We start from the raw sequence: 27,383 nt of genomic DNA on the forward strand, positions 1-27,383 counted from the left end.
TCCCAAGAACAGAACAAAACCACATGAACTACTCAGGACTATTGATTGATGTGGAGTTGCTGCACACTTCTCAGTGTGTAACTTGTAAAGCTGCTGGAATGGGCTGTCTCAGCAGGAGATGCCATCTTCTGTATCTGTACCAGATCCTTTCCTGAACCCATGTGAAATCAGAAAGGTGTCCTTTGGGTTTTTTTCTAGAGCATGTTCAGTGGGCATGAAGTAAATTCCAGCATGACACAGAGTCTTTGAGACTTATTACAGCTCTCATTAAAAGCCTCTCTTGTCCTGCCTGGTAAATCTCTATGAACAGGTTGTTATGATCTCCCTCTTGCTGTGACTCATGGAGTCCTAGTGACCTTCACATCAGCCCCAGCTTCTGATGAAAATGGGAAATGATCTTTCCTTTTTATTTTAATTCACCCTCCACCTTTTTGATTAAAGTGACACTTTTTCTTCAAACGTGCTTTAGAAGTTTGGACATGGGTGACTCATGTCTGGAGATGCCTGTTGTTCTTTTAGTTCTGCCAAAGGACTTCAATGGGGTGTCATGTACTGCTTCCAAGTTAGTTGATGTGATTTACATAAGCTTGCTGGAATTAATCCTAGCCTCATCCTCTATGTGCTTTGGTTCTGGATCATTTCTTGCCATGTTTTCACAAATAATGTCATGCTACAAAATAAAGGGATGGGTTATAGAATTTGTAATCTGAAATAGCAAATCTTTTCCAGTCAGCTGTCAGATCTTAGTGCCTCAAATGAGGCTTAACTTTTCATGTCCTGTATTCTCTCTCTTGATTTATTAGGAAAGAAGTATAAGAGCCTTTTCTAAGCCTTGTCTCTTAAACACTGTATGAGGTAGAGATCCATCTATTAATCTAGTTATTGGACTCTCAAAGGTAAATGTTTGGTTTTGCAGACCACAAAGTTTTCTGAAATATTAAACTATATTCATATATTATGTGGCCTACCTTCAGGTAAACATAAGGCTTGGTGTGTAGAATTCTTGCTGTGCTTCAACTACTCTGCAGAATGCAAATGTACACAGACTGTGCTCTCATAATTATAAATAAGATCTTGCTCCTGGCAGAAGCCTGCCGAAAAGCTTGGTTTAACATGCTGTTTTCCAGCAGCTCTGTGATGTCAGAATTCAGGTATTCCCAGAAGAAAACTGCAGCAGTATACAGTTCTAAACATCCTCTGACATTGTCTTATGAACTGACTCGAGCAAGAGCTCTGCCCAGCATTTCCTGAGATTACCTTGTGCTGTAAGCTTTAAGCAAATCTAGATACACCATTGGGCCCTGAATTCCAAAGAATATAACTTGTTAGGATGAGTTTTTCTGTTGCACTACAAGCATTTATCTTAATTCTACAAATTTAAGAGGTTTTTAAAATGAGGTTCCATTAGTTCAAGGGGAAATGTGGTACTGCTTTCATATTGGAGATACGTGGCTCTTCCTTCTTTAATGTAACTGAAATGCCCCTGAAGCCAGTTTCAATACTCTTCCTTACTTCATCTGGCTATATTAGGCCATGAGTAAGACTTACATTTTCATCTATGAAGTATTAGCTAACAGATTACTTGCTATTGACATGCACTTCAACAGCAAAGAGAATATTATAGTGTGTGGCTGATGATAAGAATTAATGCAGATATGCAAAACATGGCTAAACAATGCCTTAGGGCCTGAGAGCTGAGGAGGTGGGTGCTATTTTGTAGGGCAGCAATGTGGAGGTGCACATTCCTTAGTTCTTTGCACTCTGCTTGCTTTGGGGTTGCCTTTTTTGTGAGTTTTGGATTTTGGGTGGTTTTGGTGTTTTTTACAAGCCTTTGAACTGAAAGGAACACAATTAAGCATGAATCTTCATTTGATTAATCTTGGTTTTTCCATTAAATGCAACACGAAGAGTATGTTGCAAAATGTTTCACAAAATGGACCTACTCCCAAGAGGTGCTTGGCATCCCTAAAAGGATGGAATTCTTTTAATAAGACTTCTGGCCAAAGAACAGACCAGATTCTTCCTTCTTCTTTTTACATGAGGAGAAATTTGTGAGAGCAAGCTTTGAGGCCACGGCAGTTAAGGAATTAAAAACTGAACAAGAATATAGGAATTCCAAAATCCTAAACTCACTGTGCAGCCTTCAACAAACACTTCTCTGCAAATGAAGCTCCTAAGTCAGTGTTACTTGTGAAAATGCATCACCGTGGTCTGATTTTTAGAGGAAAGAACATTAAGAGCTTGAAGAGGTTACATTTGTGCAATTGTGTGAATGGGTAATGGTGCTGTTATTGATGCTAAGAATTTACTTGAACTCCAATGACAAGAATCTCTCGGCCTTCCTCTGGCTTTGCAAGCTCTTTTAGAAGAATCATCTCTTCTTTAGTAGGAAGTGGTGTATTTTGATAAAAGCAAAACAGAAAAAAAAAGGTTTCTTTTTTAAATGAAGGACGTCCTCGTTTAATGAGGCTTGAAGTGTTTACAGGTGTTTCCTCGTGAGTTCAAATTTAGTGGCCCCAGGGAGTTGAGATTCTCATAAGGCAGGAGCAAACATTCAAGTTTTGTATTTTAAAAGTGTTGCACATTTAAAGGGCCAGACAGACGTGGCATGTGAGCTGAAGTGTTTGGAACTAATAGTTAGGCCATTTGGAGCGGCAGAACGGTGTCTTACGTTAAACAAGATCATCTTCAGTGCCGCAGGAGGGCAAAATCTTACTAAAAGACTCGTGTTTTCTACTCTACAACATTTTGACCTAATTTTGGAGGGCCAAAAAGACCCGTGAGTGGCAGGTTCCAGGTTTGATTGTTTGTTCAAAGACATTTTGGTGGTAACGAGTGCCTTTTTGTGCATAATATCTTCCAGAGGTCACTGCTTTTGTAGGAACTGTTTAGCATCATGAAGAACAACATAGAACAAGGGAAAATATAGAAGTGGTTGTGGTTGGAGGATGTGATGACATCACAGGGTTCAGCGGGAACGTGGGGCTTTTAAAAAGCTGAAAGAAACATCCTGACAGTCAGTTATCACATCTCCGTACAGGAGTCAAACACACGTTAGCTATTAAAAAGCCAAGCCTTCTTCATCAAAGAGACAAAAAGACCCGTCCTGACTCAGAATATGCACTGGCAAAAATGTAAGTGAGCTCTGATTTGTTTTTCATGAGTGTGATAAAAGCTGAAGGTTGTAATGAATAAGTAAGCATTAGCATAGCATGGGAGGCAGTGCTTGCAAGAGATGCATGGCTCAAGAGAGGGAAATGATAAGGCATGATGCTAATTTTCCAGCAGGGATATGAAGACAGGGCGGCATTGCCGCTTCGCTGGCATTGATCACTATGAATCAAGTGGAAGACTATGATTCATAAAAACAAAAACAGGATGCAGGTATTATATCAAAGGTTACGGTGGTTACATACCAGAAAATTTTCCCTTTTAAAAGTGAAACCTGTGAGAAATCTTATTTCTGTGCCTTTTTTTGATATGTACTTTTTTTTCAACTAATAAAAAAGATAAGGAACAAAGCAGGTGAGGGCAATACGGTTATGACTCTACAGGAAATCAGTTTTCTTGTTTTCAAGATAATTCCACCCCTCTTGGCCCACCTTTACTGAATAGTTTACTGATCATAATGCAGGTAGGTATCTGCTTGTTGCCAGTTTTCACTCTCACTGTATGGATCTGTAGCTGATGCTCACTTTTGCGACTCCGCTGCCATCCTTTGCATTTCACCACGCTGCTTCATCAGCCTCAAATAATTCCTAAAGGGAAGGAGCTAATTCCTTAAATATTTTCCAGTGACTTCTCTGCTATGGAACTAACATTATAGATATATTTTTTAATGTAATAGCTTGTAGATTATTCAGAGTTTGGTTTAATATGTGTATGCCTTTCTGAGCTTATTGGCAGTTAATTCTATTTTGCACATTTCTCCTGCTTCTTTTTTTCTGTTTGAAGACTTTGGAAGCTCAAATGTATATTTGTGAAATTATGTCGTAGAAGGTAGTAACATCCTGTAGCAAGAATCTCTCACTGCTTGTTCAGTTGTGTTCCAAGTTGTCTGAAAAGTACTAAGCAGCAAAAGTGAGAGCACAATGGCAACACACCTTGTTTCCCTCTTCATCTTGCGCTTCAGAATCAGCAGGTATACGATGCAGAGTGTACTGGAAGATGATTAGATTAAAATCTTTAATCTTCCATCTCAGAAATCCATTGATGGTTTATTTGTGTGGGTTTTTTTCTCTGCAGTGACAAAGCAATACCAATAACCTGATGTTTTAGGTAGGACAGAACTGGTAACTGTTTTTTTTAATTTGTGCTTTTTCTTTGACACAGGTAGTGCTTTCAAAGGTAAGTGGGAATGACAAGTCTGCATGAGAAGAGATCAAAATGTATATCTTTGATGTGAACCATTCCCTGTTGATAGTTTCTAGACAAAACAACTTCTGGCCAATACCTACCTGTCCTTCTTTTCCCCCTGAGCTTTTCATGACTTTAATTTCCTGTTATCACACTGCTTCCTGGCAGTTTTTAAAGCCTACATGAGATGTAGCAATTACCTTGATTTGACTTGTGCTTCTGAGGGAGTCCTTTTCACACTAGTCAGCTGAAGCAGCTGCTGGAATGGACAGACTTCTCTCTGACTCGTGGGCTGGTGCTAGAGCAGCCTGGTGTTATGTTCACTAAGATACAGAAGAAACTGAGGGCAACATTCTGGAAGTGGCTGCTTGGCTGAGCCTGTACTTACTGCTGGCTTTTGCTGCCTTTGTTTGCTGTGTCATTACATGGGTAGAGTTCCTTTTTCTGACACGGAACTGTTATTAACCCCACTTCTTTTCTGTGCCATTATGGTACTGAATTATGTGCTTTGGCCTTGAAGGTAGACAGGAAGAGTATTCTGGTGACTGGGATGCAAGCAGCTTGGGTGCAAATGCCTGCTCTACTGGAAACCCCCTGTGCAACTATGGGTAGTTGCTCAGATCAGTACAAGTATTCAGGTGCCAGGTCCCAAAGGAACTTGGGACTAACAAAGGAACTAACTTCAGGGAGTTAGGCTTCTCCATGCCTTTCCATCTGTTGTCTCTGGTGCACCCATATTTCCCATTAGTGTGACCAGCTGTGGCCTCAAGTTTCCTGCACCCTTTGGTTCAAACCACCTGTGACCACATGGATGTCCTGGTGACCACGTGGCAGCCACTGGCTTTCTCTAAAGGATAAATTGATGCAGAGGCAGTATGGCTGGCCAGGGAACTTGGTGTGTGCTGTCATGGCCCTGGGCTAATATGAGAGCATAAAAGCCCTGCTCTGCTCCCTGCTTAGGAAATAGGAAGAGTTTTGGCCAAAGGGCATCCTGGATAGATAGGCAGTAAGACTGTGGGGACCTTCTGAGGCATGGGTGAAGCTTTACCCCAAGTATGGGACAAAGCAGATCATAGAAACAGATGGCTCCAATCCTGGCAAGAGCAGTTGTTTTGTTTTGCATACCTGTGGTACTGTGCTCCCAGGCATTCCTGCCTTGCTGGTACAGAGCTGGTTCCCTGGTCAGAGCTGCATTTGCAATTCCAGAGAAGCTCAGTGTCAGCTTGAAAGTAAAAAAGCAAGAGGCAGAATTTTCTGTCTATACCTGTGTGAAAGAAGACTACATAGAAGTCCTGGCAACCTCTTCCATCAGGATGCCTTGACCTGGATTAAAATTGGGTTTTAGTAAAATAAGAGGTTCCAGAAGGAATGGTGTAATTTCCATACATTTTCCTCAGCTAGAAAAACCCACAACAACAACCACTAAAGAACAATAAAACTCTTGCAAACTGAAAGCCCAAGAGTGATACAAGAACTCATTTAAATAGGTGTGACCTCACCAGAGGGCATTTCACATGACCGCCTTCCACAGGGCAGTTTCCCACTCCTTCAGGGGAACACCTGTAGAAGGTTTTGCAGGAGCAGAAGGAAAAGCAACGGGCCTTGCCTTCAGCTGCTATGGTCAGAGGCTCTTGTCCTCCAGGGAGTCTCGCACGGCTGGCCCTGTGTGCTGGAAATCGCTCCCTAGGGTCACGGCACAGTGCTCTTCTTTGCAGGAGTGGGGCCCAGAGCTTCCGCTCAGCAAAACCCCAGAGTGTCTCACCCTGAAATCGTCCCCTCCCACGGCAGGAGCGAAGTGACTGGCTGGGGCTTCCCAGCTTTTGGCAGGATTCTGCTGAATGGAAGCAGGGCTGCTCTGCAGCCTGGCAACCCTTCAGGGCTGGCAGGTTTCTAATGGGCAGAAGCAGAGTTTCCTCCTGCGTGTCTGTCTGTGGATGGCTGCCTCACGTTGTATTTTGAACACAAATGACCATGCCTTTTGTGTGAATGGTTTCTGTTATGAGAAGGTGCTCGAGCAGGTTGAAATTCTGCAAGAGCTTCACATTTAGGTGATGTGTTTGGCTAGGTCAGAATGCTTTGGACACTCAACTCCTGCTGCAGTCCATAAGGCAAACATTCAGTCTTGCCAACTGCTTGGATTCCCGTGCAGCTGAGATATGCACCTTTGAAAACCTCTTCCCAAATGCTTTTTAAGTGCATAATGCCTTTTCTGTCCTTAACAGATGTGAAGCTCTATACAGCCTTTCTGAAAGTATCAGATAAGGAGACTGAGAGGTGAAACTGCAATATGCTGCACCTTCTGAGTTTTCATTTTGGTAAAACCCCACTGGGAAAAATGGATAGTATGAAAGTTGAGCCCATCCATGCTTTACAAAGCAGGTGTCAGGCTCTATGAATGACCACATAAGCAATTAAATGGAAAGCTTGCATTACTAAAATGGAAAGAGAATCATGGGCTGGGAGGAATTGGGACGTGCGAATGAGACTTATGGTTGACACTTTCTGTCTACCTCAGCTTCCTCTTTGTAGCAGGGGTTCTCTTGTTCTGAAGCAGATAATTTCAAGTAGCCCTCACTGCTACATGGCCAATGTGTCCAACTCTTATTGGGCACTTGGAAGCTCTAGTTTTTTTATGGTTAGAATAATTAAAGCAGCAGGGATTACTAGCCAGCCTTTCGTGTTGTTTCCCAAGTGTCTTCAGATGTTCCCTTGATTGGTTTTTTTTCCACCTGGATCGAAACAAAAAGTTAACATTTTGTTTGCCAATCTGCAACACATTCCTTATGTTGGAGCAGAATTTAGGTTCTTCACAGTGCTCTCCTGACTTCCACTCCTTCAGATCACCCAGAGGGATCTGCTAGAATCAAAGGCTAATTTGATTCTTGGCATCATCCAACTGCAGATAGACGTCTGAAAAGAAAGATACTGGGCATCGTTCTGAAATAAACTCCTGTCAACTAATATGTTTCACTAACTGGTAGCTACAGTGCTATGTAAGAGAGCAGAAAGAGACCTAGTCAAATGCTGTGCTGAGTTGTTGGTAAGCAGGTGAAATATTCAGTCTGTTGATTTAATTATGCTCAGAATCCTCCTGAGTTCATTTCCTTATGCTGAGCAACGAACCGTCACTGCTCTTTTGCTCGTGCTCTGAGTTCTGCTGTTTATTGTAGAGCAGATTCTCCTGCCCAGATGTTTGCTTAGTTCTTTGTGGTAACTAAATCTTTTTTGAAATACACACCCATGGCGTGACAAACAGTGTAGACAATAATCCACTCCAGTTCAGTGTTCCTTGGCAGACTTGTCTACAAAAATAATGGTCATTTTGGGATGTGTCAGATGCACAAAAAGAGCTGTGTGTTCAGTCCTTCCAATGAGCATTGACATGCAAACCTGGGGCCTTGAGACATATCACTTCATATGGAAAGGCTATGGACAAGATAATGAAGCAACCAATAGCCAAATGGAATGCAGATAAACATTTTCTGCATTGTTTTATGATGTATTTGGCGAGGCTGTACACCTGATTTTGTGTCTGGGCACATTCTCGATGTCAGACAGAGAATTATTCAGGTCTGTGTTAGTTTAGATCAGGTAGCGGGGACCTGGTACTTAACCAGCCACTCAAGTCCATTACCACCAACACAACCTACTAAAATGGATCTTGGTAAAAAAACCCTGGTTTTTGTTTCCAAGGGCATGAGCTCCAGATGGGTCACTTCAGAGTGTTTCATTTTTGACTAATCAGTCGCATCAGTTCAAAAAGGGACACACTCAGGAGGATGCTGACAGCTAAGGATGAGGTTGAAATGAAGAACCTTTTTCCCTGTCATGTTACTAACTGGGATCTTGAACAGTTAAATGAATGCCAGTGCTTTGTTTTTCTGCCCTGGACTAACCACAAAGCAGAGATAAAGGAAGATCACTGTTTTTCACTCTTGCATATAGAGAGAAACTGTAATTAGCCAGCAAATAAGGACAGGGCTCATCATCTCCAGTCATGACCAGGGAACCCTTATTCTGCAAGGCACTTTAAGCCTCCCAGCTGGATGGCTGTCCTTGAGGGAGCACAGAGACCTGAACAAATGTTACATTATATACTGCCTTCCATAAATTGGTGCTGATGGTGTGATTAGTATCAAAGCATCCAAGTGCTAGCCATTGCCATGAGAATTGCTGCAGCTGGATTACCTTTCCAGCACCACCTAAACACCCCTGTGGGGACTGACAGTCAGATGAAAGGAATAATGGCTGGTTTTTCTTCTGATTGTACAGATTTATAAAGTTCTGAGTTTTCAAGGGGAATCTAACTACCCAAGTACTGCAGGTCTTCCCTTGCAGGATTTCTAAAACCATTGAGAATTGCTTTTGACAGTTCTATTAAAGCACTTGTCCTTGGGGAGATTAATAACTTCAGAGATCTACCAGTTAGATCATCCTTCTCTTAACTTTGTCCAGGGATCCTGGCAGAGCTAAGAATTGGACTTAGATCTCCTTGTCTTTCCTTGCTGATCCTCTACTAGGAATTAAATAATTGTCACACAAACCTGGCTGTTAAGAGCTACATCTTAACAAAGTGCTTTTCACAGTCATCATCTATTGTGGAACATTATCAAAATCACAAAACCAGCCATTTCAGTTCTGGTGTCAGCTCTGATCACTTAATTCATTTCCAAAGCAGCAGCAGACCCAGGTAATAGAACTAGCTTTAATACTTTAACAGTATTTTTATTGAGGGTTCTGTATCTAATGTCAAAGCCAAATGCAGACAGGGATGATGAAATACTTAATCTCTTGCTGAATGGGCATTGAGGTCTTATTGTAAAAAGGTTTTGATTAGAGTCTTAAGCATCCAAGTAATGTATGCAGAGCTAAGCCACTTTTTTCTTTTATTAGCTAAAGTTCACTGTATATGAGAGAAATGTCAGCAACTGCCAAATGTAATTTGCTCTTCAGCATTCAAGCCAGAAATTCACTAGTTGGTTAATTGAAATCATTTTTTTCTTGTAAGGGTTGCTCTTTGCTTTTTGGTGTTACTGCAAATAAGAAAAAAAGTTCTCTAATTGTGTTTCTTTCCCATTTATTGTTATACTGGAAGTGAAAGAGGAAAAGAGAAAAATATTTACACTGTTAACGCTGATCAATTGATAAACTTATCACATGTCAGTGTGTGAGCAAAGAAACGGTAAATCTCCTGAAACAGTGACCAGTGTGTCATTTGCTGGTGTAGGCAGACGTGCAAACTCTTAAAGAGCAGCAGTATATTTCAAACTAAAAGTGAGCCTGATGGGAAATTGTTCTGGCTTGTTTGAAGGGACGAAGATTTAAACTGATTTGCAGTTCATGTGTGTGTGAAGGCCAGCGGTGCTAATATGAAGTTTAGTGATCTGAAACTCGTCACACTTCAATACTTGCAGTCTTCCAACAGCTGTTTTGTCATTATCTTCCCTCCAATTTCAGCAATAGTTAAATAAAAATGTAGAGGAAGATGTGTTTTGAAGCTGCTTGGTGTAATTGTTGGGCAATGTTGGTATGCTTTCCCTGTCCTTTTATTCAGAGCAGCATTCCATGGGTGTTATTGAGTATCTTTAAAAAATATTGTATCTACATGTAGATACTGTACTGACAAAAATCTGGGGATGACAAATACCATGCAGAAAAATGGGGTGCTGTTGACTGTTGCACTGGATGCTGTGGACATTGCTCAGTTGGGCTCTCCAAAGCATAAACTGGAGGCCAAGATTCCTAGGATTACCACCCAATATATTAGCGTGCTCAGCATTTTGCTCACCTGGGTCAAAGGGTGTCATGAAGCATGTTCCTGGAGCTCTTGTCAGCCCAAGAGCAGGTTTTGGAGCTGCTCTCTGAAAGCAAACTGTAAGATCCATATTGGCTGTGCCTGCTACTTTCTTAGACTCATACCCAGAAGGAAAAACTATATTGTTTTCCTAGGTGCAAACTAGTTGGTGGAGGGATAGCCAGTGTAGAAATGAGTGTATTGGCCTTAACAGTAATACTGATGAAGTTGTCAAATCTTCATCCAGAGTCCACTGAACCTGGTAACCTTCAGCCTTGTCTGTGCAGTCTGGACACACTCAGGCAGAGTTGCAGAGTGGTCAGGAATCAAACATCATTATGGGCTTCCTTCTATTGTCATGTGTTACTTGGAGCTAGTGGGACTGCTGCATTTGGTACCTTTTCATTAGCTCTTGTGTTACCCAGCCACTTAGAAAGATTACTCAAAGGTCTTCAAGGTTTGTGCTCGACTTGTGTTGACATTCAACAAATAGAGTAAGCGATAACATTGATACACAGAGCCTAAGCCTACACATACACACGATGGGGTTTATGGCAGCCTAGCAAATGCATTGCAGTGAGATAAAATACAGTTACACATAGAAACTATTGCAGAGCTTCTTACTGGTTGGCTTAGATTCCTTCTCTTCTTTCTTGTCTTTGGATGCTTCATACTGCTTTAACTTCAGAGAACAGTTGCCAATCAAGGTCCAGCACCTACAAAGGAACTCTGTGGTCCTTGCGTTGCATGAGACAAGCTAGAATTAGGTGGGCACTGGAGCACAGGAGCTGCTGTTCCTTTTATTCATTTCAATGGAATTTGGGCACATGGACCTCGGTGCATTTGCAGCTCAGGACTTAAAATCATAATTGAAACTTGGTCCAAAGCAGACTTTATAATACTTTATTAATACAAAAGTGGTATAAGGAGTCAGAGACTACTAAATCCAAGGACTTCCTTTGCAAAGGTATTTTGTAATACCTTCTTTTTCAATGATGATATTTCTTTTACTTTACTGAAGCCACAAGTAATTTTGCTGCAGTTCATCTGCAATGCTCAGACCTGGTACACACTTGAGCAGTGGAAAAGCAGCTGTGCTAGCATTATTTTTATTTCTGGAGGTCAGCTTGGGGGAACCGAAATACGTTCTGCAGACTTTGGGTGGTTTTTTTCTTTTTTCTTCTCTTTTTTTTTCTTTTTTGGTTACTCTGCTTACCCCGGAAACTCTGCAGAGGTATATTTGTCAGCTTTTACAGTAAATTTCTTCTTTCCCATCCCCCAAACCTGGAGCTAGAAACTGCCATGCTTCCCCACCCTAATTCTGCAAGGAGGCTGCTCTTTGAGATCAATGTGATGACTCAGGGATAGTACCCAAGAGGTACAGTTCTGCCTGTCATGCAATCTATAGCTTGTGTCTGCTTTGGTGGAGTTGATGTTTTCAAGTAGCACAAAGAGCAGCAAGGATGTCTGACTGAAGATCTTTTCAATAAAGTACAAATAAATAATTTCCAAATGTAAATACCTCTCTTATAAGACTAAGAAAGCACCTTTGTAACACTCTATTTCATCTAGTGTTCAGCTCCTTTTCAGAGTTCCCAGCACAGCTCACACCACAGCAATTTTTAGTACTGTCTATTTAGCACTGTTTGTGTTCAGTTAAAATAATACCAATTCAATTTAAAAAGCAAAACATGCCCTCTATTAAAAGCCCCTATGGATGATTTTTGGAGAATTGAAATGGTCTTATTTCTCTTTGTTAGCTGCATTTCCAAAGCCACAAGATTTGTGCAAATGCAAGTAACCTGATTCAAAGTCTCACAAAGAATGTCCAGAGAAAGCAAAAGTAGATCAGGCAAGGGCTGAAAAGTTGTCTTTTCTTCAGCTGCTATTTTAAAGCAAAGCATTTTCCCAACACACAGAAAGGAAACAATGACAACAGTTCAACACCTAGTGCTCCTTGAGCCAAAATGGTACCATAATGGCCAGTCAAGATTAGACAGTATGCAGTGAGTCAGAAGGAGTTAATGGTAGAACAAAGATGAAGGGAAAGAAGTATTTCATTAAAAAAATCCAAAAATTAAACCAGATCTATTTATTCTGTAGAATGCTTTTTGAGATTGACTTGCAATGTCTGTATTTAGCCTCTGTTTTTCTCCCCCCGCCCAGAAAAGTGTAACAGAAACACCTCAGTGTGCATGTGATTGCATGCAACCAGGAGAGATGACCAGGAGTAAAACAGTTCCTCGTGTTCTGAGCCGTGGAGCACAGAGTGTAAATCTTATTAAATGCTTCCTGGCTGGAATAATATTTCAGGTTTCAGATTTGAGGGGAATATCCAACTGTACTTTACAAACCCAAAGGCCAGTGGTGATCTTTAGAAATGGAAATTTATCAATTAGCATATTTACAAATCCAAGTGCAGTCAAAAGGGGCAGGTAGCCACTACTGCTATCAGTGGCTTTATAAACACGGGGCCTCCCTAAACTTTCATCTCCTGTGGGCTTTTTCTGCTATCAGTTACCTCCAAAGACTTTGTGTAAAATATGTGTTGATAGTATGGGTTTATGATGAGCTGTGTTTCCTCTGCTTTCACTTGTTGCAAGGCTTTGTGATAAGCCTTTTAAGCTGGCCAAAAACTTTACTTTACAAAACGGATTGGGGTTTGTGGGTATGAGCTCTCAGGCGGCTGCCATGGACATTTGGGATCTGCACAAATGGCAGTAAAGGGAAAATAAATTCCCCTTGGTTGTTTTTTTTTCCCTTCTTCTTTTTTCCTTCAGCTTCTGCTCCAGAACAGCAGCCACAGCCTCGCCCCTATCAAGGTGTCCGTGTCAAAGAGCCAGTGAAGGAGCTATTGAAAAGGAAACGGGGGAACGTTCATAATGCCAGTGCAACGGCAGCTACAACGGTAGGAGAGAAAATAAACATAGGCAGAAAGTTCTTCCTCAGTTGCTAAATGATTGACCAATCCTGGCAGCAGCTGGCAATACTTGGGCAAGGAAAAACATCTTTGCATCTCTAAAGCGTTTTGAAGGCAATGCAGCCTCATGTTACCTGGAGGTACCATTGAATAGGTCTTCAGATGGAGTTTCTTTATGGTGCTGGGCACCTTCAGTCACCCATTGACTTAATGGAAGGGTGAAGGTGCATTAGATCCTTGTCAGGATCTAACTCCTAGGAATAGAAAGAAAGTGGCTTGGAATTTAAGCAGCTTGTTGAAGGGCACAAAGAGAGATCAGCCATAACCATCCTTGGCTATCTGCTTCTTAGTTTCAGCTTATCCTTCCAGGAGGAAGCAGACTGACTGGCTCCTCTCTGAAGAGGAATTCCCTCTGCAACACAAGATTTAAGCACTATTTAAGGTCCTCACAAGCCATGAAGGGACATTGGGCTGGGCCCACAAAGAAGGCTGGGGTTATGAGTACTGGCTGCCAGCCTCAGCTCTCCTCTCCCTTCTGTAGAGGCAGGTGGGAATATTCAGGCACTGATGTTGAAGTAGTAGCTGATAATAGCTAATATGCTCTGTTCCTCAATGCTCTTCAGAGGGCACTGAATTTAGTGCTTACAGTCTTAATCCCTGGGTGTTTTTCTTTTCTCTTCTAGGTTGTTTTGCCCCATCAGCCACTTCCTTCCTATTCACCAATGGGTAATGTTTCCCTGACTTTTTAAATGTTTGTTAGCCCTACTGCAGGGAAGGCTCTGATGAACTGGGCTTTAATCCTCTCCTGTTTTTCAGGCCAGCCTTGCATTGATATAGATGCTGCTGCGTCTGCATTGCCTGTCACAGATGAAGGAGCACTCTGTTCTGGCTGGATCTCCCAGCCTTCTCCCACATCCTTACAGCCTTTAACTCAGTGGACCACTTATCCTGACTACGTGTCCCATGAAGCAGTCAGCTGTCCATACACAGCAGATATGTATGTTCAGCCTATGTGTCCCAGTTACACACTGGTTGGACCTTCATCTGTTCTGACTTACACTTCTCAACCTCTGATCACCAATTTTGCAGTAAGTCAAAATACTTAGGTACAAATGACAGCAAATTCCCCATTTCTAGCAAGAGCCACGGGAGACGTGTGTGTGTTTGCATCCTTGCCACGTGTTTTTGATTTGTTCTTCTTTAGGGAAGGACAGAGAATTTTGTTTGGCTAGAAGTCAAGCAGCTTATTTTAATGTTTCCATTGCTACATCTGACACACTGAAGCAGCAAAGGCTCATCCCTGCATCTTTTAGTGTTCTCTAGGGAGAAAGGGCTATCATTTCAAATGTGGCTCTTCTCTGGCTGCCAGGGGCTGGTCAGGATGGACCTTCACAGAGGGCAGAATAAGCTGCTTTCAGCCTTGTGGCAGCAAGGTTGTGCCCATGCAGTCAATTCACAAGAGAGACCAGGACTGCAAGAAGGCAGTTTTTAGCACAGGGTGTAGCTGTCTCAGGGGCCTACAGCAAGGGTGGGAGTGGGAACAGAAAGCTAGAGGGAACTTGACATGGGTGCAAGCTGCTGGCAGCAAGCACCTGGGACACCCACAGTCACCAGTCTCATGGGAGCCAGCGTGGGAAAACTGTCACACTCAGTATAACACTTTACTCAGAGAGACAGGAAAAGGGATGTTAGAAGTGAGACTGAGAATCCTTAATCTATTCTGTGTCCTTCCCCTGCTCCCCCTGGCCACTTGTTTTATTTTCATTTATTTCTCTTCTATTTCAACAGCCTCGAAGCACCACCCCTGCCGTCGTGCCTCAGCTCGAGGTGACAGATCAGCAGCCACCTCTCACGTACTTCCCATGGGCACAGCCCCTCTCTGCACTGCCAGCCCCTACTTTACAGTACCAGCCATCTTCTTCCACGCTCTCGGGGCCTCAGTTTGTGCCCTTGCCCATCTCCATCCCCGAACCAGCCCCTCAGGAGCTGGAGGATGCCCGTCGAGTCATCGGCACGCTGCCCATTGAGAAGCTGCTCTTAGAAGATGAAGATAATGATACGTATGTTTTAAACCATGCTCTCTCTGTTGAAGGGCTTTAAGTTGCACGTCTGGGGCCTGATTCTCACCTACTCAGTACTCCACCTGGCACTACCATGAGTTTTGAGTACAGAGGGAAAGCAGGCTGGGGGTGGGATGGAAACTGTATTTGTGATTCTGTTGTCCACCTCGAGCACACCGAGACTTGTCTGTTGTGTGTAACTTGCTTCGTCCTGGGGCCCAGCACAAAATTTCTCTGCTGTTACAGTTCCAGATATCTCTCCCAAGCAGCCTTTTGATACTGCATAGTTCTTGTGCTCAGCATCAGCACGAGGCAACTTTCATTCTCAGATAGTGTAGCCATGGCCAACTGTAGCATTTGGTGAGGTGTAACTCAGTAAGACTGCTTTTCAGAGCTCAGCCTTGTTTGCTTGTCTTTGCCCTGTCCATGGAGGAACCTCTACCTGATCCAAGCCACTAGAAAACGTGGTTTTTTGGTGGCCTAAAATGACATTTTTTTCAAAACTGAACTGCTCCTTTGGAAAACAGGGACATGTAGTGGTTCTGTTCTGCTGGTGCAGGTAGGTGCATTAGTCTGGAGACAAATAGCCAATAAAGCTGAACTAAATGCCAGTGCATTCAGTCCATTTACAGAGCAACTCAAAGTAGCCTAGATGAAATGTTTGAGTTCACACAGAGGTGTAACTTGAAGGTCTCACCTTGTCTGCCATTGGAAGACAGCCATGTAGGCATGGATTGGTTTGGAGTCATGCTCTTTCAGCTGCAGAATGTTTTTGGTTTCTTATTGCTATGGAAAGTTTCTCTGTGCTGTGGTCTCTCAGGCCTATAGGTATATGCATTTTCCTTTAGCTTTCTGATTTTCTTTCCTGGAGAATGAGTAGCTTTACTTTTTCCTTCGATGCAAATGTAAATATTGTTGTTGATGTTCAGGAGTGCTGTGCCACAGGCAAATATGTTTGTAGGAGATACATTCCCTTCTAACTCAATTTATTGTTTTCTTAATAAACAAGAGACTCTTGAGTGGTGAACACAATTTCTCTGGGTTTTTCTGCTTTCTAAAGCCCAGGCTCCTTAAATGATTTTATTATTTGCAAGACTAACTGCAAAATAATTTATTATACTGTTTCTTACCTGGTGCCCAGTTGCCACCCAGGCAATATTTCAAGTGACCGTACAGTTCATGACTGAATGAAGTGTGCAAGCTCAGGGTGAGAGTCTTGAGGACTTTCAAAGCATATTGTGTTATTTAATATTGACTGTTCTGGAAGGCATGAGCAATAGATCATAAAGTGTTTTGAAAACAGCAGTAGCTCAGGTGCATTGAAATTAGTGGCTTATATTTGCAGAAAAACCCAGCAAAGAAATTAATTAGAAGGAGCTTAGTTCACCACTGCTTACTCCAGTTTTAGAAGAACAAAGGTATTAAGTAGGCAAAACTGGGATAACGCAGTTGTGAATCAAGCCTGTGGTTGCTAAGATTGCTTTTCAATTTCTTTCACTCCAATGTATGTAAATTGTGTGTGTGAATATAAAACAATGATGAACTGTTTCAGAATTTCTTTCTGGGTTGTTCTGATTAGAAAAAGATAAAATCTTTTTCAATAAAGATCTACAGTAACTTTCACATGCCTAGAGTGTTTTCTTTCCTGTCCAGAATGGTGACCCAGCATTGGTTTAGTCATCAATCAATTCAATAATGTATGTATAGGCTAGAACAACAGACTGGTTGTTAGGCTTTCTGCTAATTTTGCATGTTAAGGCAAACTAAAGAGGAACTCTACAACCCAAATATAACCCAGAGGACTCAAGCAGTCTTTACTCTCAGAAGCACTCCTTCAGTTCAGGTGTTAGTTCAACCACTACTATCCTCTACTGGCATTCTTGGGGATATGTGAGTGTATAGCCACAACCAATGCTGAGCTCAACTGAAAGTCAAGACTAGCCATAAAGTTGCATTTCTAGTTGCTGACATTGCAGGGTGTGGCTTTGGGGTACCAAATTACCCGAGGAAAGAAACAACTGCCTACCACCTTCTGACTAAAAAGGATCAAATGTTGCTGTCTGGAGTGAAAAAAACCCAAGGGCTCGTACAGCTACCTGTAGGGTGATCTTCTCTTGTGCATAAGGAAAGGAGAATTGGAAAGCTACCTGTGCATGCTTGGTGCTGTTGCAAATAGAGACAGGCAGCCAAAGTGAAGCAGTGAAGTGTTTTCCCTGACACTAAGGGCTGTGTCACCAGCAAGCCCACAACTGCTATGGGTTATGACAACTCTGTCCTATGCAAATGGTGAGGACTCAGTCCCTCCCACTGGGAGTTTTGATAAAGTAGAGCTTAAGAGGCTGTTTACAAATACGCTGATTAGAGGAGGCTGTTTGTTACCTTGGGTGGTGAGAGGTCACCAACACCTGCAAGCCTGTCTCCCCGAGGGATGATGCACACATAGGGTACGGTGCCCTTTCCATGGAAGTGGCCAGTTTCAAGGTCAAGCCTTTTGGGGCTTGTGGCATAGTTTAGTGGAACACTGAGCTTAAAATCCCCAAAGTGGCTATGCTACCCCATAAAACTGTTTGCTCTCAGGGCCGTTCATGGTCAAGCAGTGATCAGTGTCTTTATTTACTGTCTTAGAATTCTACATATTTATGCAGCTAAAGGTATGAGAGCGTTTACACTGGCAGCTGCAGAGCGCATGAAATTGCTGCGAAGACTAGATGCCAAGGAACACAGAGGAAAGGTAATATGGACCACTTTCTCCTGCAAAGAAAGGTGTTTGGGATGGGCATGGGCTTTAGGGTGACTGAGAGCAAGTGATGCCTAGAAAAACCCATGTCTGTGTTACTGCAAAGGAAGCCTTGGGCACTGATACACCTTGTTTAAGTGACTCTGTCAGGATCCTAAAATCAGGTGGGATGAGAATAAGCTTTTTCTCTTTTCAGCCTATGGTTCATACAGCACTCTAAGACAACACTGATCCAGGCAAATATATTTATATTGCCAGTGGTCTCTGAGGCTGTAGGATTTATGAGTAACAGATTTATGCTAGGAGTGCTGGAGCTGACATGAACAGTCTCAAAGATGCTGGACTTGGGTTGTCATACAAATTATGGCTGAAGAGCACTTGAGGGCATTCAGCAGGGCCTGGGAAACTCCCCCCATTTTGTGATGCCATGGGTCCTAATTTATGGGATTCAAAATCTGTTTGTGAGCAGTCTTTGGTTTATGTGCCACAGCCCTTGGTATTCTGGATACTATTCAGCCCAGACTGCTTTTCCCTGTTCCTTGTTTTATGATAGCATCAGTCTCTAAACTCTCATATTTTATCTGCTGTGCTGCTATTTTCAGACTCCTCTGCTGGTGGCTGTCACTGCCAGGCAACCAGCTATTGTGTATGATTTGATCCAGACAGGAGCAGATGTCAATGCTGTAGACAACAAAGGGCAGTCAGCTTTACATCTTGCTGCAACATATGGTTATGCTCAAGTTCTTCAGGTAGGAAAAGCTTTTATGGCTTTAATTGCTAGCAATATAAACCTGAAAAGCCTCTCAATATTGATGTCTTTAAATATCTATCTCAGAGGGCAAGATGTCAGTAAGCAATAAAAAGTGACCAAAGAGCAAATTAGCACGTTAGAAAAGGCACTGTAGGAATTCTTTGGAGGGATTGTATGGCAGAGAGAAGCATTCTGGAACGTGCCTCTTAAATGCTTAGTTATTGGCTATAAAATCAGAAGTAGTAAAATGTGCCTTCCTTGATTCCTGTCAGGACTGAGTATAGGCAGCTTCAATGCACTGTGCCAAGTTTACCTGAGGACAGTGCTGAGTTTACCTGTGCTAGTGGCAGTGCCAGAGGGAGCCTGGCACCCTGGCAGTCCATCTCCAGTATTCACTAGCTCTGCCTTGCACACGCCCTGGGTGAAGTCACCAGCGGACAGTTAATGTGTAACATTGAGAGTTCTCTGGAAAACAGGTGTTCCATTCAGTCAGGAAAAGTGGGTTAGATCAGATGGTTCCAACAAAGCCTCCTGGAGTACCTGATGGTGGTTTGAGGTTTGGTTTTTGTGTGGGGAGTTTTGTTTTCCCTTGACATAAAGAGTCAGTGCACTCAGGCTTGCTTCTCTGTGCAGTCAAAGCCATGAAGTGCTTTCAAGTTTGTTTCTCTCTTTATTCCAGTTGTGTTTTTTTTCTAATGGATTAAACACCTAATCTCTAATCATCAGGCAGCTCAGAACTACTTGTCAATATTTGATCTGTATATATTATCATTGTTATTATATTATTGCTATGAAAAGAGTGCCCAGGTCCTAACCATTCTGGGTAACCTCTCATCAGAAGGATTCTGTCTTGATCCTTGTCTGACCTGGCATGGTTCTGGATGAGTCACTGTACTGCCAAAACTCTGAGCCAAGACTATTGCTTTATTCTCAGAGAAAAAAAACCCATGTGTTTCCTGTAATAATATGGGCAAGGAGCTACTTGGCAGCATCACATCAAATCTTTCATTTCCTGAAGTTAAAGAGTTAAAATTTTCACTTTCTGCTAAATCCAGGCAATGCTTATCTCCAGATCACTATTTTCTAGGCTCTGCACCCTTGCTTACCAAGAGTAACTAAGTAAGAACTGCTGTTACTGGTGCCTTTGCTTAATCCACAATGAAAGTGAGGAGGTTAACACTCTTGAACTGGGGGCACTGACTTTATTTTGTTGTTCTGAACTGAAGAATCTGATAGGATACCATACTTAGTTTAGGGAACTAGGGAACACAATCATCTTGTGTAACTCTGAATGTCCCTGTCAGGCCATAGATTCACAGCACTGAAATATGATGTCAAATAAGGGCTTAGTTTGTAGTTAAATTATAGTTATCTGTCTGTTTTGAAGTTTTGTTACTGGCTTGGGTGGTATTCTGCTGCACTGAAACTTTCCATTTCTTTGTTGTTTCTAGGTTATACTGTCACTAGGTTTCCCTCTTGACTTAGAAATGAAGGATTTTGAAGGTAAAACCCTTTGTGCAGGTATTTTATAGTGGTAATTAAAATATGTCAGAACACCATACTGGCTGTTTCACTGATGGATCCTCATGGGTGGTGTGCTCAGAGGTCAGAGTGGCCTTAGAAACCGCCTGGGGGAGAGTTGTTGCGGTGTGCTTAAATGCTGCAGAAATCAGAAGTGCTGAGGATTTGGTGGTGATTCAGTGCACAGTTGGAACTGAGCACCTGCTGGAATACACCACAAAGTGCCCATACAGCCAGTATGGAACCCTTGAAACCAGAAACGTGCTCGTGCCTCGGCAGTGCACGTGCAGGGATGCACACGCTCTCCCTGCCAGTCCTCCCTTCCTCGCTGTGCATGGGTGTTTTTGTTGCTACTGCCGCTATCTCCCTCCTGTTTTCCAGGCCATACACCACTCCACTGTGCTGTTCTGGCCCACAACGCCCTGCTGCGGGAGCAGGGTTGCCAGACATGGACAGAGGAGCAGCAGAAAGACCTTCAGCACCAGAGCAAAGAGCTGGAATCCTGTATCCAGCTCCTGGTGCAGACGGGAGCCTCCATCTACAGCCGGGTAAGAGACGGGCTCGGTTATCCATAGGCTGCTTGTGTGAGACCTCTCCCCTGCCCTGCCTGTGCTATGCTCAAACTGTACAACTGGAGAAGGAATGAACTGCTGACACAAGGACTAAGCCTCTTCCCTTTTCAAGTGACTGTAGGTTGTTGCTGCCTTTTGGAGTTACCTTCTTGCAGCCTGAGGTAACCACTGGGCAGTGAGGGGGTGCTGGAGGGAACGCTCCACGCTTGCTGCAGCCCTGCCCTGGACTTTTCTCCACTGAGTTTATACCTTCAGATTTTCTGCAGAACATTTCTGATTTTGTTTGGCTTTTCTCTTTTTCAATAGGATGTGAAAAGCAACAAAACTGTTCTGCATTATACAGTCCAGGATGGGAACATCTCACTGCTCAGATACTTCCTGGAGCTGAATGCTTTCAAGTCCAAGGACTTTGTCAATAACAAGGTGAGTCAGGCCATGCATGGACAGGGTTTGTGTGCACATCCATAGGTAGAGGAGGTTTTGAGAGCAGAGCAAGAGCTGTGCTGTGGTGGGAGGCTGCATGCAGGCCTTGGGACATCTGTGGGGTCCTGCAGAAACCAGTTATTCTCTTCCCACACACTTTTTTTTCTGGAGGGAAAGAGGAACGGTTTGTGTACCTGAACTTTTCTTTCTCTTCTTTAACCTGAACCTGCATTTTCCAGTCAATGGACATTTATCCTGGAAAGCAGTGTCTGAGGTGTGTTGTGAAACACAGGCCCCTCTCCCAGCAGACAGAAACTGAGAGAATGAGAGCAAAAGAACCAGGGAAGAGGAAGGACATGGGAAGCGGTTACTTGAGGGGGAACATGAACTTTATTACATTAGGCTGAAGACTGAGAAAAGAGATCTACAGTGATGCAATGGTTTGCTGTTGGCAGCAGTGTAACGCTGAAAAACAGCTCTTTAGGGCAACCATGTAGCAAGTAATCTCTCCTTTCAAATATGCTGTCCATAGGAAGCGTGAATCTAGGAGTAAGGGAGATGATGACTCTGCTTTCAGTGTTGTCTGTAAGTCTTCTGTCTCTGTGACTGGTTGTTGTGGCGGCTGCGTGCAAGTTTGAGCCTGAGGAATCAAACTAGACCCAGGGCCCACCAAGCCCTAACAGCTGCCAGGAGCAGTGACAGAAGACAGACATGAGCTACATGCAGTGAACCAGTGGCTGAGAGTGCCAGGCAGGTGGAACACGAGGAAAAACAGCTCTTTGAAGTGAGGCACACCTTGCTGAACAGATGGGAGCCGAGGCACTGTGGCAAGTCGACCACCTCTGGCTCTGGGGTGTCCAGAAGCTGCTTTAGGCACTCTATCCAACCCTGCTTACTCATCTGAAGTTTTGCTAACGTTGGCTCCTTAGCATGGGATTTTTGGAGGCACAACCATTCCTAGGTTGAATAAAGCAAGATAGAAACTGTCCCAGTACTGCAAGATAGTGTCACCCATCCCCTCACTGCCCCATACTTCACCTCTGAGCAGATACCAAGCGGTGACACTATCTTGCAGCTGGATCAGCTTCACCAATCCTCCCAAGCAAAAAATCTCGACATTCCCGTGCCTTAGCTGAGACATCACTCTGCACCATCAGCCAGAACCTTGGATCTCGACCATCTGCCCTCTCTCAGCAGTGCTATGTGGGTGATTCTGGTTGCTTGTGCAAAAGGGTACTCTTGAGCAGAAAAGGAGAGAAGGAGGGGAGGACAAGGCTAGGGCTCCCTGTTTTGAGAGAGTCAATGCATTAGCTTTTTATTTCAACAGTTTCAGTCTCTTCACCTTGCTTGTACTCCCTAAACCATCCACATGCTTGTGTCCATCAGAAAAGAACTGGTTTTTTTCTGTCAATGCAGCTGCTCACTTGGGAAGCAAATACTGGTGAGCTTCAGTTTTATTTCTCCTCTGCAGATTTCTGTTGGACTGGAGGAAACATACTTTCCTTTGTGTATGTGGGTAAAACACTGGGTTTGTTTTTCTGTGCAGAGAAGGACCTTACACTGCATTTTCACTACATTCTTTCTATATCTTTTAAGACCCATTTGGCAGGTGCTATCTTGCCTGTGAGGCTCTGATGTTGTCTCTTGATCACAATCCTGTGAGAGCACCCTACTGTGATAGGATCACTTGGAGCCTTCAGTGTTGTTGGTGAGCTGTTTGGAACAGTGAGAAATATGATGGCAATGTTGTCTGATACTCATCCTGGCTTTTTAACTCCTCCAAGTATGAAGAAAACAAGAAAACAGGGATGCTGGAGTCCATGGCTTGGCTTTCCTGGCTTACCCACAGCTTGCTGTGGTTGTCTCATTCCAAATACATATCCTTTTCACAAGGAGAAAAGTACTAAGGCCTTTGAGGTGTTTTTCATTTGAAGGATTCCTAGAGCCCACATACTGGTGCATAAGGTCTCTTCAAATCAATGGGAGGCTTCAAGATCAGGCATTGTCAGATTGCCATGTCTTCTTAAGCATCATGACTGGATTTGAAAGCTATCAAATGCTCCTGCCACAAAGATGCAGCAGATAGAGATGTTTCCATTTAAAGAAGTCCTGTAAAGAACTTGTAACTGTACCTTGACTCCATGGGATGATAAAATTGACAAGGATCTGTTTGTTCAGGGCTCATGAAAAAATGCCTGTCCCAGAACAGCTGTAAGGCTTTTGTGTTTTGTTTTGTGTTTCAGTGTCCCTGATGTCTCAGTGGTAAATAGGACCTGAAAACTGTGTGTATTCCTTTTAATGCCTGGAATAGTAACACACGTTGCAATTTGTGTCCAGCCATTGTGAGTTCAGGACAAACGTATGATCGTTTCCGAGAGAAAAAATACACAACTGCCTGAATGAGACTTCTTGCAGACTAAAAATACCTTGCCTCATGCATTTGCTTATTAGGTTTTTTTCATTTAAAACCGTTACCAGTCATACCTGACTAGGCAGGGGCACAGATTTCTACACGGTCTGGTGATACCAGGGCTTCTCTGCCACAAATTGCAGCACGCTCCGTCCCACGCTCCCGCCGTAGCTTCACAACACAATTTGTCCGTTGTGTCTGTGCAAACCCTGTCCCTGAAAAAGCTGAAGTTGGTATGTGCTGAAATAGGCTCTTGATCTCAGGATTCTACTTATGATGACACCGTGAAAATAAAGCCAAGCACCACCTTTAGCACTCTGCAGAGGAACCAGGAGAAGGTTTGAAGCCCAGTGGGATTTCTTTCTCCTGCTGCAGAGCCAAGCTACCTGCACCTCTGTTTGGTCCATGATACACAAAGTCCTTGTGTAGCCCATGTGTGATGAGTAACATGGCATAATGTGTGTTGTGAGGTGAAATAGTTCCTATGGTTTCTTCTGCATAAACACAGATGTTACATGGCATCTGTCCATCTCTCAAATAACTCATCTGATCTCTGCTTATGTGAGGGTACAAATTAGCAGGGGGTTGCAGAGTGGTTAGGAATGTTGCTGATACAAGACAATTTGTTATCTGTACCCAAAGCATCAAAGCCCCCCAATCTGTAGTGCTTTATCAGAGAGAAAGATCTGAATCCATAAATCTCCTTTCTCACACACGTGTGAGAAACAGAGCAGAGACACTCCCTCACCTCTCGGTAAGTAATCGGCTTCTTCAGCCCAGCAGGCTTCTTCAGCTCTCATTTCACAGGTCTCTGTTTCTGGGGCGATTTTGAGTAGGTGGCACAGCTTATCAGGAAGTTTCTCTTCCTTTCTCCTTTTTCTTCCACTGCATTAGGCTCATGGCAACACTGCTTTGCATATGGCAGCGGCGTTGCCTCGTGACAAGAACCAGAAAGAAATTGTCCAGTTGCTCCTTGACCACGGGGCAGACCCAAGCATCCGAAACCTAGACAATGATCAGCCAATCCACATGGCTCCCTCTGGAAAAGCTGGAGATCAAGTATGTGATTGCTACTGCTTCCTAACACGTCTGTGCATACTACAACTCGCTGTCCATACCGGGGGAACAAAGAGAACAGGTTGCATGACTTGTATCTGAGGTTACAGTGGTGTAGACTTGGGGCTTCCTCCCTAATCAAGGAGCACAAACCAGCCATTAGCCTCCAAATACGTTTGGGGAGGTACCAATGTGTAGTTCTTGTAGTTCAATGGCAAATCTCAAGAGATGATGGGCTTTCATCCCTACAGGTATGAAAAGGCTCTTGTAACTCATTGTAGTCTCTGCCATGTTTATATATGTGTATTTAGCTAGATGTATACATACAAGTCTGTGTGTGTATGTATTGGAGTGTCTGCATGCACGGTTTCAGATGATGCATTATGAACTTCTACATTTTTTGGCAGGTTAGGCATATGCTGAAGAAAGGGAGAGTTGCATCTGCATTCGTTTCCTGCCACCGAAATGCCAGATCCTAGGTTGCTTGACATTCCTGGAATGGCTTTCAACTTGCTGATTGCACATCACCTCTTAAAAAAACTGTGAGGATTGTTAACCAACACACCCCTACTCCTAGAGTCTTTAAACCAGCCTTTGTGATGTGCAATTACCTCCATTATCCCTGCTAGCCTGAGAATGCAGGAACCTGAAGAGAAAAGACTGGATGGAAGAGATCAAGTCAGCCTGAGTCATCATCTATGGCTGTACTTCACCTGAGTGAATGGACAGCCAAACTCAAGAGCTCCAAGTGAGGGTTCCTGCAAGCTGCTGCTACTCCATTTCTCTGCACTTTGTGGAAGAAAGCTGAAGAAGCTGTCCATTGCCACAGTCCTCCCAGCCCAAGAAAGGAAAATAGATGCTTGTAAAAGCAAGTACATGGGGCAGGTTCTCAGCAGGGCAGGTTCATGTGGTTCCTGAGAGCTTCTCAGTTAGAAGGTTTCTCCAATTGGTTTGACCCAATCCAGATCTCCATCTCTGACAGCAAAGAATAGCTCTGGAAGCATCTCAGACTGGGAAGCTGAGCCCTCACCTAAGCTAATCATGTGGAGCAGACAGAGGCTTCCTTTGGGTCTTCAACAGCTTTGGACAGGGTAGAAAACCTTTGGGCCTGTGTGCAGCAGGGTCAGAGTGCAATGTGGGAAGCTCTCTCCCATTCCCATTCTTCTCTTCTAAAGGGGCATTTTAATTGATTCTTCTTTCTGTGAAATGATTTGTAAGTTGCTGTGCAATCAACTGGGAGCAGTGTCTCTGACAGGTCAGTGGGATTGAAGGCAGATGCCTGAAGGGAGTGAAAGCCATGTTTTGACAACTCTTGCACAGAGGGTGTCTCCTCTTCAGTACACATTCTGAGTTACACTTTGCTGATTTCTCAATGTTGCACAGGTTACTTTTTTCTAACAAGACTGAACAATAAGACGAAGGGCAAATGTCTTAAATCACTGCAGTAACTTCCTTGATCACCCACTGAATAATTCAATGGGATGAGGTTTGTCTAAAGGACTCGTCACTCTCACAGATCTGGACTGTTTAAACAACTGTTAGCAGACTTGAACAAAAGCTCTTAAGAAATGCAGTGATCTTGACTTTCTCAACCCTTCTCTGCTGTTCTGCTGTTGCTTCTCACTACTATTGTATCTACAAACCTGCCAACATCTGCTGATGGAAAAAAACCCAAGCATGTATTTGCATGTGTTTGCATAAATTTGCATGTATCTGGGCATAGGCCAGCAAAAGCATGTGCTTTCTTACTTTGAAGGGATAACAAGCCCTGAAGTGAGTGCTGACCATATTGGTGAGTTAGTACTATGTGTCAAGACAAAATGGTCAATAAAATACCTGTTTCTTGAACTTCCTAACAACGAAACTGTAACACTGTGACCAGTGTGTAATCAGTGTGACACGTGGCATGTGGTGGACAAGGGAAAGTGTAAAAAGCTATTTGCCCTCTGGAAATGTCTGTGAGATGACAGAGTTCTGTTTACAACAAGTGAAAAAAAATACATGAGCTGTTTTCTAGGGCAGCTTCCCTCTCCATTGTTTCAGCTGGCTGGGGAGGGATGGATGTGCTTCAAACAAAGCACAAGCCTGGCAGCCAACGTTACTCAGAGTTGATAGAGATCTGCAAAGGGAAGAACTCAGGAAGGATTCGTTTTCTCTATGGGCAGTGTTCAGCTTCCCAAAGCTCATGCATTAGAGCCCTGCTCTGAGTGCAGCCACGTTCAACAAGATGTCTGTATTGTCTTTGGACTAGATCCACAAGACAGTTGGAGCTTGCTGCTTCTCCATACGTGTAAAGCATCTTGCTCTTTCTCTGTCAAGCCAGCCAGTTCCCATCCTGTGTATCAAGAAAATTGCTTTTATGGCTCAAAGGTGGCCTCAGTGGTAAGTCACCTGTGCTGGGGTGAGTTTCATTGGTTTGAACAGTACCTTAGTTCATAGTTAACCTCTCAATTTTTTACAACCGTTTCAGGGAAAATGTACCTTTCCTAACCTTAGCAGTACTGGCAGTGTGTGATACCTCTTTATTTGTTCAGTTTATCTCTTCCTACCTGTGGCTTTGGATAAGTTGCTAATAACAAAGGCTTGTTATCACCAAACAAATGCTCTAAAGTGGCACCATTGAAAAGTCGCCAGTTGGTTGGCAAGGAAAACATTTTGATCAAGTACTTTGTGCAACTGGAAAGAACCGGAAAATAAGAACCTTTTATTTTCTCCAGAGCTGCAGGTTACTCCTGCAGTTATTCATTGCTTTTGTAAGAATGGGGTGATGCTCACTTTTGTAT

General features: G+C 43.2%; 2 protein-coding genes across 2 annotated transcripts; both read left to right on the forward strand.

The window, feature by feature from the left end:
* Positions 1-3,068: 3,068 nt before the first annotated feature.
* On the forward strand, positions 3,069-15,205 carry POU2AF1 (POU class 2 homeobox associating factor 1). Its single transcript, XM_062014203.1, has 5 exons — positions 3,069-3,134; positions 12,931-13,058; positions 13,754-13,796; positions 13,887-14,158; positions 14,859-15,205. The coding sequence occupies exons 1-5, from the start codon at positions 3,119-3,121 to the stop codon at positions 15,168-15,170; spliced, it is 771 nt and encodes a 256-aa protein (XP_061870187.1). The 5' UTR covers positions 3,069-3,118; the 3' UTR covers positions 15,171-15,205.
* Positions 15,206-17,783: 2,578 nt separating this feature from the next.
* On the forward strand, positions 17,784-25,348 carry LOC104556019 (NF-kappa-B inhibitor delta). The gene is made up of 7 exons (XM_010199691.2): positions 17,784-17,861; positions 18,470-18,616; positions 20,070-20,121; positions 20,521-20,687; positions 21,018-21,134; positions 24,439-24,603; positions 25,008-25,348. Exons 1-7 carry the CDS (start codon positions 17,784-17,786, stop codon positions 25,077-25,079), a joined length of 798 nt encoding a protein of 265 aa, XP_010197993.2. The 3' UTR covers positions 25,080-25,348.
* The last annotated feature ends 2,035 nt before the right edge of the window (positions 25,349-27,383 follow it).

Source organism: Colius striatus, chromosome 23 (assembly GCF_028858725.1).
Source record: "Colius striatus isolate bColStr4 chromosome 23, bColStr4.1.hap1, whole genome shotgun sequence".
NCBI classification, from domain to species: domain Eukaryota; kingdom Metazoa; phylum Chordata; class Aves; order Coliiformes; family Coliidae; genus Colius; species Colius striatus.